At 53.4% G+C, this 10,985-nt stretch overlaps 1 protein-coding gene across 3 annotated transcripts in view; it reads left to right on the forward strand.

Moving 5' to 3' along the window:
- LRRK1 (leucine rich repeat kinase 1) overlaps positions 1-5,034 on the forward strand; it is a 122,970-nt gene extending 117,936 nt beyond the window's left edge. For 2 of the 3 annotated variants that reach the window (XM_057543869.1, XM_028165711.2), the window contains 3 exons: positions 497-1,347; positions 1,734-1,835; positions 3,724-5,034. In XM_057543869.1, coding sequence (XP_057399852.1) covers positions 497-1,347; positions 1,734-1,835; positions 3,724-3,901 — 1,131 coding nt within the window. In that variant the 3' untranslated portion in view covers positions 3,902-5,034. Of the gene's footprint in view, positions 1-496; positions 1,348-1,733; positions 1,836-3,706 lie in introns of all 3 variants that reach the window. The other variant, XM_057543870.1, reaches the window with a different exon arrangement.
- Positions 5,035-10,985: the final 5,951 nt, after the last annotated feature.

A 10,985-nucleotide genomic window follows, 5' to 3' on the forward strand; every position in this document is an offset into this window, starting at 1 on the left:
GAGCACCCGGCTTGTGGGGCAGCAGGCAGGAGGCCAAGAGCAGACCCAAGGGTGTCCACAACTGCTGTCACCTTAAGGAGCAGAGTTCAGAGGAAGGAGGGCACCACATCCTGCCTCAGAAGGAGGCCCTGGTGACCTGAAGGAGAAGGCAGCTCCCTCCTGCTGGCATTGCAAGAAGTCCAGGCTGACCAAAGGCGAGCCGTGTGGTCCAGGCAACATGTGCCCCTTGCTCGGGTGCCATGGACCTTTTTCTTCCTGCTCACAGGAGGGGGGATGGGTGTGGCTTTTCTGGGCCTGAGCTGCACCTCCTTTGGGAGCATACCCAGAAGCTCCCGCTGGCAGCCGCTGCCTTTTTAGGAGCTGGATTTTCCAGGAAGTGCTGGTAGAAAGCACATGCCCACCTGGAGTACGTGCAGAGATGAGTCTTGCACCGACTGTTTCTCTCCCGGGTGCGCGAGACGCAAGGGCATCAAGCATCCCTGTCTTCTCCCCACAGAATTCCTACCTGGTGCTGGCAGGCCTGGCTGATGGGCTTGTGGCAGTGTTTCCCATGGTGCGCGGCGCCCCAGACCACAGCTGCTCCTACCTGTGCTCACACACAGCCAACAGGTCCAAGTTCAGCATCCCAGACGAAGACGCGAGGCAGAACCCCTACCCCGTGAAGGCCATGGAGGTGGTCAACAGTGGGTCCGAGGTCTGGTATAGCAACGGGCCGGGCCTGCTGGTCATCGACTGCGTGGCCCTGGAGATCAACAGGCGGCTGGAGCCCTACTCAGCCCCTTCGGTGGTCACATCAGTCGTGTGCGGCTCTGAGTGCCACGGGGAGGAGGTCGTCTGGTGCCTGGACGACAGGGCCAACTGCTTGGTGATGTACCACTCCGCCACCTACCAGCTGTGTGCCCGATACTTCTGCGGGGACCCCAGTCCCCTCAGGGACGTGTTTCCCGTGCACCCAATGGGCCCGGAGCCCCTGGACTGCCCCACAGCCAGCCCGAAGGAGCCCAAGAAGGACTCCATTGCAGACATGAGCATCATGTACAGCGAGGAGCTGGGCATGCAGATCCTGACCCACCAGGACTCCCTGACCGACTACTGCTCTATGTCCTCCTACTCCTCGTCTCCACCCCACCAGGTGCCCACGTCCCTTTCAAGCCTACCCTGCTCCCCCGCAAGCTCTTCCAGCTTGCCTTTCTCCACTGACTGCGAGGACACCAGCAGGCTGCTCGAGCCCACCACAGGCTCCGACAGGTCTGAGCATGACCTGAGCCCCGTGGATGGCGAGGCGTTCAGCCAGCACCTGCAGGCTGTGAAGATCCTTGCCGTGAAAGATGTCATCTGGGTCCCCAGGTAGGTTTCCCGACAGGGAGCATCATCCTGCACCGCCCACTGCTCTTGCTTTGGGGGCAGAGTGAGGGGAGCCTTAAGGTACTGTCAAGATCCATCAGGAGCTATTCCCTCTCTTCTGGAACGGGAGGGAATCTCTTTAGCAAATCTAAGAAGGGCCGCACGAAAGCCCATCAGCCCTCCAGAGAACTCAGGGCACCACAAAGGAGAGCCACGGTCAGGTTTCCTACTGGGAAAGGCCTTCTCGCCCTGCTCCGGGGCCCTCTCGGTAACTCAATCCATTTGCAGAAGCTGTGTTTGTTCCCATGCTTTTCTGCACACCAGCTCTGTTTCCCCTGGAGAGCACAGCCCTAGACAAACGGTTCCCCTTCTGGGTTTTGGTTTCTTAGGCGTGGTGGAGATGTTATCGTCATTGGCTTGGAGAAGGATGCAGGAACCCAGCGGGGCCGAGTCATCGCTGTCTTGAAAGCCCGAGAGCTGACTCCGCACGGGTAAGACTGAGGGCAGCTCCTAGAGGACCCAGGGTGTGGCGTAGGGAATCGAGGCCTCACTGCCACCTCCCTGCATGATGGCCGCCGCCCTTCTGTCCTCCACCAATAAACATGGCGTTCACCACTGTGGCCATAGACGGAGGACGAACAGGCAGCTCCTAGGGGATCAGCAAATACTAGCTGAACCGGCCATCACCCACTGGTCATGGCTGCCTGTTTTGGGGGTGCCCAGAGCACCTGTGGACCAACTGCCCTGCCTGGGGTATGCCTCCAGTGCCCAAGCTCAGCTGCAGTTGAAATGGGGATCCAGTTGATTCCCGGTGCCTCCTGCCAAACAGGAGAGCCCTTCCTGAGGTGCCTCTCCTCCCATACAGCACCAGGTGGAGCCGCACAGCCAGACCACGCCAACCTTTGCCATGCCCACCCTTGCCATGCCCATTCCCAGGCTCAGCTGTACCCATCTGCTGGGGGTCCCACCAGGAGGCAGGCCAGACTCCATTGTGAGGGTCATGCTGGGCAGGACCCCCTGTCCAGACACAGTCTGCCTGACTATAGAGACAGTGTTCCTGGAGTCGTCAGGCAGCTGGCAATGTCCACACCCCTCACTTTGCTGAGTCCCACGTGGTTAATCTCCCTTATGGAGAAATCGCGTTCAGCCTGTTTTCCCCGGAGGAGGATGATGACAGAGGAAATGTCTATGGCACCCGGGCCAGTGACCCTTGCCCTGCAAGTGATACTGGAGACAAGATCTGGGTTTGCTGCTGAGCACCAGCTGAGTTTGTGGGCGGCAGTAGTTCCCAGTTCTCAGGTCAGGCTTCCAGGGAAGCAGGCAGGTCTGTAGAGCCCGGGCCTGTTGACCTCAGAGTGCCCACCATTAGTTCCCCTGAATTTTCTCCTGGTGTTGTTTTTCCTATTTGCCCCCCCAAAGACAGGTTTACCAAGAGCCAGGTACTCTCACTGTAGGGAGAAAGCAGTCCAGGCAGCCAGCAAAAGGGAGGCCAGCTTTTTGAGATGCACCTGAGACGTTTATTCCCTTGGCAAATAGCTACCAAGTGCCCGAGACATGCAAGGCCTGAGGGAGTGGAGGCCCCTGCACATCCCAGTTTACATGCTGGCCTCAGTGCCAGGCAGGGCACACAGGGCAGAGGGAAGAGATGCAGGCAGTGTGTGCTCGGAGGTGGGACACACAGCCCCGCAGAGGCCCAGAAGGAAACTTGTAGTGTATGCCCAGATCATGCAAAACAATCCACAGGCTCAAAAAAAATGTACCTAGTTAGGACTTGTTGGTACAGGTTTTTTGCCTAATATATTGCCCTGTATTTCCTAAGCATGTGGAAACTTAGAAAGGGAGAAGAATCATGCCTGGGCTGGGTGGCAAGGAAATTGAGTTAAAGCTTAAAATCTGTCATGGACCATTGATGAGCAAGAGCTATTAGGTAGAATTGATAATTCTGTCCTCCCTCAGCATCTGCAGGGGATTGCTTCCAGGACCTCTGCAGGTACAAAAATCCGAGGATGCTCAAGTCCTTATATGTAAAATGGCACAGTACAGTCAGCCCTCCGTATCTGAGGATGCCAAACCTGTGGACACAGAGGGCTGACCATTTTTTCTGGGCTCTTTGGGGTCTGAGGTGCATTCGGGAGGATACCTGCTCTGAGGTGAACCTGAAATGATGCCCTAGGCCCCTTTTTAGACTTTAGAAAGACTGCCCACAGGCTGGACCACAGAGGGAGAAGCAGTGTGTCCCAGCACATTGGTGGTGCCAGGCTGGGGTGCACAGATGCCCACTTAACCAGGCTGTGTCCTCCAAAAAGGTGCAGGGTGAGGGTCACAGCCCCGACCAAGTGGGGACCCCTGTGGGTTTTCTCAGACCCCCTCTCTCTGCAGGGTGCTTGTGGATGCTGCCGTAGTGGCAAAGGACACAGTTGTGTGCGGCTTTGAGAACGAAAAGCTGGAGTGGTGCCTGGCTGTCTGGAGGGGCTGGGGCACCCGGGAGTTTGATGTTTTCTACCAGTCCTATGAGGAGCTGGGCCGGCTGGAGGCTTGCATGCGGAAGAGAAGGTGATTTCTGTGGAATGAGCATTTCTCGGACCTCGCCAGCATGGGCCAGCAGCCTGACCTCTCCACCTGCAGCCTGCAGCCCTCTAAGGACCCAGGAGGCAGACTGGGTTCTCCTCTGAACCACTTGCTGCTAAGAAGTGCTGAGAAGTTCCCACCCCACCCAGGTGGGGGGGAGTTGAGGGTTCTCCTATTCTATGGCTGAGTTCCCTGGATACCCGCATCCCCCCAATACTGGTTTTACAGCCCAAGGGAAGACGGTGGGGTCTGATTGGGCCAAAGTCCCCCTGCCTCTTCCATCCACTCTCAGGGCTGGGCTGGCTCACACGAAGTGGGGCTGGGCCTAGCTGGCATAATGGGCCTCCCCACTTTCACCCCCAGGTCTGGGGTGGAATTACACTAGGGGCTCTCAGTTGGGGAGCAGTTCGGGGCAGGGAGGGAGGAGGGCTGTGACCCCTGCCCCTTCCACCGGTGGCTCCCAGGCTCTCAGCACATTTCTCAAGCTCCTGAGTCCCCGGGGCCCGGGGCCCCGCTCGGGCAGGCTGAGATCAGATGTCCCCGCTTGGGAAAGTCTCTGTGTGAAAAGCCTTAGAAGGACCCCAGCAAGGAGCACTGCCCAATCTGGGGAATGAATGAGTTTCTTTAAGTGACAGGGCTGGAAAGCCAAGAGCCAACACAGGGCCGAGAGCACCGACTCAGCCTTTACATTCCTCTCCTGTCGACAGAAGGCAGAGAGACTCAATCATCAGGACTTGAGAAAGGGCCTGTGTTTACAGCTTTGTGAAATAAATTTGGATGCAGCTGGAGCATAAACCCTGTTTGTTTGCACATAATAATCTTGTTTATCACTTTAACAAATTAAGTCATATCTCAATGGTTAGGACTCTGATTGTGAAATCACATCATATGAGGCTTATATCAAATTATGTATTTACTATGCAACACATACAGCAGAGTAAAAAAGTGAAATTGTTAACAGGGGGATGTATGGGTATGATGGCAAGAACTTTCATAAATTACGCACACACTTGCATGTACACACCTATGCACACATGGTCACATCGTTACCAAGAGTAACCATTTGAGGCTGCTTAACCCAGAACATGAGTGTGAATGTGAGATCATCCTCCAGTACAAGCTGTTGACCTTTTTCTAAAATTAAATTATAAAAATCAAACTTAAGATTTTGCTGGTGTATGTGGGCAAATGTGATTCCTTTCATCTCAAGAGTGAAGTCACGGCTTTCTGTCTGTAGAGTACATGTAATAACAGCGCAGACTCTTCCCACCCAGGCCCACTCACTGCCCCAGTGGGAGGGGCAGCCCCTCCTTGGCCCATGGCAAGGCTGACCCTAAGCAGTTTCCATGGGCAGAGATGGGCTGTGGTCTCCCCGCTTCCTTTGAGTGGCCTCAGGGGGGCTGAGGGTCTGAGCCTCCCCATGTCACAGCCATTGGCCCCTCAGCAGGTTCCTGGAGGTCACCACTCCCCCTTTCTTCTCATCTCCGCACCCCACGGCTGCCTAGTTAACTTCTCAAATGCAAACCGGGTCCTGCGCCTCCTCTGCCCCAAACCTGTGGTTCACATCCCCCTCAGCCAGACTGCTCTGAGACACTCAGGGCCCCACGATCGGGCCCCAGCCTGCCTTTCCACGCTCGCCCAGCCCCAGGACTAGCACAAGCTGCGGTGAGCGGAGGCAGGAGCTCAGCTCATGGCCTCAGAGCCAGCGGAGGGGGCTTCTTCACGAAGTTAGAAACCATACGGAAATGATCCATGAACTTGAATACCTAAAACTTAGACACTTAAAGTGGAAAAATTACCACAAACTCAAAAGATGGACAGTCGATCAGGAAAAATATATTTGTAACAAAAATGAGAGACAAATAGTTGGTTTATCTTTTAAACGAAGAGTTTGTACCTATCGATGAAAAAGAGAAAACGCGAGAGGAATACAGGTAGAGGATATAACACTCAACCTCACCCAACAGTAAGATGGTAGTCATGGAGACAACAATAAAATGCTATTTATGGCCCTCATGTTGGCATCCACATGGAGCTCTGAGGGCACCAGGCAGAAGGACCAGCACCCGCAGAGGCCCTGTGATGGGATGAGCTGCTGCGCTGGAGGGCAGGTGAGAAGTGGGTGTGGCTGGAGCATTTTGTGGGAAGGGAGATTGCGGGGAGGGCGGACAAGGCATAGCATCAGAGGCGTGGGTACCCATCAAAGCAACTGGGGTATTAGCAGGGGGATTAGATGATCTGTGTATTTTTTTATTTTTTAATTTATTTATACATATATTTTTTGGGCTGCACTGGGTCTTTGTTGCTGCGGACGAGCTTTCTCTAGTTGCAGCAAGCGGGGACTACTTACTCTTTGTTGCGGTCCGCGGGCTTCTCATTGCCGTGGCTTCTCTTGTCACAGAGCACAGGCTCTAGGGCATGCAGTCTTCAGTAGTTGTGGTGCGTGGGCTTCAGTAGTTGTGGCTCACAGGCTCTAGAGCGCAAGCTCAGTAGCTGCGGCGCACGGGCTTAGTTGCTCCACGGTATATGGGATTTTCCCCGACCATGGATTGAACCCGTGTCCCCTGCACTGGCAGGCGGATTCTTAGCCACTGCACCACCAGGGAAGTCCCTGATCTAACTGTCTTTAAAAATCACTTTGGCTGCTGAGTGGAGGAGGGACTAAAGGGGAGGCACTCTACAATGGGGCCGCTCCTTCAAGGGCATTTGGGCTGTATCTACCTAAATTTCAAAAGCACATACCCTAAGACCCTACCCTAGCAGTCCCACTAAATATTTGATCCTTAACTTCTGTGAAAATGTTCCAAGATATAGAACAAGGATGTCATTGGAACATTGCTTATAATGGTCCCAAACAAGTGACAGCCTAAACCTCTATCAGGAAGGAAGTTGTATAATGCCTGTACCTCCAACAGTGCCATACTCTGCAGCCTTTCAGAGATGGGGCAGTGCTAATGGTGCTGGTCTGACATGTCCTCCGAGGTATAATAAATGTGTTGTTTTTATAAAAAGCGACTTGCAGTACAGTGTGTATAGAGTTACTACTTGCATTTAAAAAAAAAGTTGTACAGCTATATGTGCGTGCACAGGGAAAATATCCTTGAGGATGCCCAGGAATTAGGTAGACATTTGTTGCCCCTGGGGAGGAGAACTGAGGAGTAGTCCCTTTGTTTTTACTTTATACCTTCCTCCGCACTGTTTGAATTGTAAAATAGCCTTCTTAGGAAGGTAAGCCAGTCGGGACCCAGGAAGGGCACACCTTGGCTTTGGTGTCAAGAGGTAATGGGAAGCCCCCCTGTGTCCCCTCTCCTCCATGGAGGCACCTGATCCCATCGAGGGGGTCAGGTCCCAGGGGCAGGGCCATCAATCTGTCATGTCCTTCTGACCCCGGGGCCATGGCTGAACCAGAACTCACCCTGGCTGTCTTGCGGATGCAGGCAGAGTTTTGAGCTGAGGTCCAAGCAGAGGGACACGCATAAAGGGCTGGGGACAGTTGACCAAGATCAGTGGGCTCTGACCCCATTCCACTCTTGCCAAGAGCACATGCAGCCCAGTTGCAGGTCAGACTCCTCCCCTAGCAGAGGGCAGCCCAGCCTCTTCCCGCCCTGCACCTGGGAAGCAGCAGCCTTTCTGATGACTGGTTACCAGCTGCACCACCACCACCTTCCAGCGCCACCGATTGCTCAGACCTGCAGAGTCTCTGCGAGGACCCTGCCTGGTGGCGGGGGGGTGGGGGGAGAACACCAGACCCCCACCTCCCTACACAGTGCCTTCGAGGCTGGGAGTACGTCCTGCAAAAAGCATTCAGTGAGCCCCAAAGGGGATGCGAGGTGACACGCAAACTCCCCCAAGGCTCAGGAAAACAAGGAAACATGGAAATCCTGCCCTGGAAGGATCCACATCTTCCAGCATGTCAGGGCCTGGGGCCTCAAGTTCTCTGCATCCCTTAGTACCTGACACTATTTCCCACCCTTGGCAGAATGGAGCAGTCAAAGGGAAATGGGGGAGGGGGTGTATTAGTTATAACAGCACTTGGAGAATCACAGAAACTGCTCGCTGCACCCCCTTCTGCTCAGTTAACAGACCCTGCTTTTGTTGGTGTATCAGCTCCCGGCCTCCCTTACAGGGAGGGGTGGCCCTGGGACTGAGCTCGGCCAGGGACAGTGTGGAGATGCCTGAGTAGGGCTTGGGGAAAGTCCATCAAAGGGCTGACTCATCAGGAGCCTCTTTGACCCTGCCCCTGCCTCCCTGGTCATTGCAGGGCTCCCCTGGGGGTGCAGGGAGGACCTGGGAGAGTGATAGAGAGGCAGCCCTCCACGCCAGCCCTGGCTGCCTCCCTTCGGGCTCCTTGTCACCTCATAGACAAGGAAAGTACTTTCTTGTTTAAGAAAATATTTCCCAGCTCTCTGTTAACTAGGAGCCACGTGCAATTCCTAAACTTTCAGGTACATTTTCCACTAGCCGAAACAGAGCCCTGAGACCTAACAGGTTATGCTCTGGAGCTGGTCCTAACAAGCATCTGTTCAAGTTTGGGCAGAGACCTGAGCAACAAGGGACTGGAACATTCTGTGGCCAGACATGCCTAAGAGCTTACTTCTGCATCATGAGCGCTGGGTATGGCCTATAGATCTTGTCCCTGGAGCAACCACAGTTACAGAGGGCGGTCTGGGGCTTCATCCTAGTTGTCCAAACGCCAAAACTAAGGCTGTGGCATCCTGCAACTTTAAACATTCTACCCCAGGCAAGCTACCCCCTCCCCTGTGGCTCTGGTTTCTACTCCATGAAATGGCCGTGACAGGTCTTACCCTCCGTCAGGTTTGGTTCGGGACCAAGAGAGATGAGTATGTGACAGACAGTCCAGCCCCACCCCTGACTTAGGGCCAAGACTCCTTCCCTGCCCCCCAGTCATGATTACCATCTCCCCTACCTGGGGTGGGTACCCAGGACCCTCACCCAGGGGGACACAAAAGTCCTCTCTGCGAACTGCTTAAGGGAAACACAAGCGGTTCTGTTCCTGTGAAACAGCCCAACTTTAAAAATAAATCTGTTTTTTTCTGAAGTATCAAGAAGACTTTTACTAACACACTTTACTTGAGAATTGAGTTAAGGTGTAACACACATCACAATAGATGAAAGCTGGTGTATGGATGCTAAGAAGGCAATAGGAATGTTTAGGAGCCCCGTTGGGAGCACATACTTTAAAAAATGAAATAGGAGTAATGATAGCCACACAAATAAAATAAATTTCCACTTTGCCATCCATGGTTTGTGTCATCCTCAAGGCAATCACCAATCCCCCCCAATCTTCCGGGCCTGTGATCTGGCTGCATCTTCCACGCCCAGCCTTCAGGAGAGGCCATGTGACTAGTTCTGGCAAACAGGGCATGGGGTGAGTGGAAGGAGTGCCCATCACCTGGGGTGAGAGCACTGCGTTATCTGTGTGAGACCCTCCAGGATGCTCCCCACTCAGTCCCCAGGACCTGCAGCTATAGTTGGTGGTTGTTCAATCAGCCTGGGTCCTGGAGAGGTGACTCAGAGTGCCCCAACACCCCGCCATGGACACGGAGCAAGAGCAAGAAGTGAACCTTGTGGTTTGTTACCCAAGTTCACCTGGCCATCCTGCTTGATACAGGATGCCGACATCCCACCCACCTCCATGCCCACCCCCCAGCACACTCATACGTGGGTCTCACACCCTTGGCACCAGGCTCCACGGTGCTGTCCACTCTGCCTTGCTGTCTTCCCCAGACTGAGAGCTTCTCGAGAAAAGGGACAGGGAGGAGAGGTCTAAATGGGCAAAAAAGGCTCATCCTAAAAGAAAGGTAAGGCATGGGGGAACAGCACCATAATCTGTGAAACGGAACATCCATGTGATATCACAACCTTCAGTTGTGAGACCAAGAGTTGGGACACTTGCTTGCCTTGAGAGGTGAGTCAGATGGCTAGGATGGGCTTTTTAAATCATGAGTGTTGTTACTTATTAAAAAAGTAAATCAAAACTAGTATATAAAATTGTCAAAAACATTTTGGAGCTCTGTCATTAAAACTGGCTTATATAGTAGCCCTTTCATACAACACCATTCTCACGTACGCTTCTAGCTCTTAGATCTGGCCCTACTGCACTTCTCCACCAGAGTGAAGCAGGGCTCTTTGGAAGGCAGCTGATTCCATGTCTGCACACACTCACACACATACGCACAGACACACAAACACATGTACATACAAACACACACACACAAGCATACACACACTATTTAAATAGAATGGACCTGAGGCAAGCTGGATATCCAAGGATTTCAGGGGCAGTATTCAAAGGACAAAGGGGTCCACCTTAAAGGGGCTCACTCAGGCTGAGTTGTGATGATATGTTAACTAGTTAATTGAATAGTACGTGTTAGGGAACCATTGACCAAAACCACCCACCTTGACCAGGCACAGTGAGAACCACTTGCATCAGCTGTCTTGCAACAGGAGGTCCTGATAAGGAACATGGTGCTGCCACCAAAAACCAGGAGAATATGGGAGGGGCTGAAAGGAGGGAGGAGACACCAGTCCTTATGTCCTACCAACCTCCCAGAATCCTTCTTTCTGGAATCCATCTTGGCTGAGATGTGAGCGCCACCAGGAAGGACCCTGAGTCAGACTGTGGGCCAAGCAAAGTGGCAAGAGACAACCCAGAAACTAACCCCATTACCATAAAACCTGAGACTGTGAGCCACATGGCAGAGTAGTTCTCCTGGGTTTCCTTACCCTGCTGCTCTATGCCCAGGCACCCCTTCCCAATAAAGTCTTTTGCTTTGTCAACACGTGTGTCTCCTCGGACAATTCATTTCCAAGTGTTAGACAAAAGCCCACTCTTGGGCCCTGGAAGGGGTCCCCCCTTCCTGCAACACAATTTGAAAAAGTTGGAATGATACTGTTACTGAGTCCAAGCTCACTCTGCACACCACACGGCAGGCCAACAAGTCGGAGATGAGCTAGCTGTTGAGGCAAGGAAGACAACTTTATTCGGAAAGCTGGCAGACCAAAAAGATGGTGGGCTAGGGTCCCCCAAAACCATCCTATCAGGGTCT

This window comes from Balaenoptera acutorostrata, chromosome 3 (genome assembly GCF_949987535.1).
Source record: "Balaenoptera acutorostrata chromosome 3, mBalAcu1.1, whole genome shotgun sequence".
NCBI classification, from domain to species: domain Eukaryota; kingdom Metazoa; phylum Chordata; class Mammalia; order Artiodactyla; family Balaenopteridae; genus Balaenoptera; species Balaenoptera acutorostrata.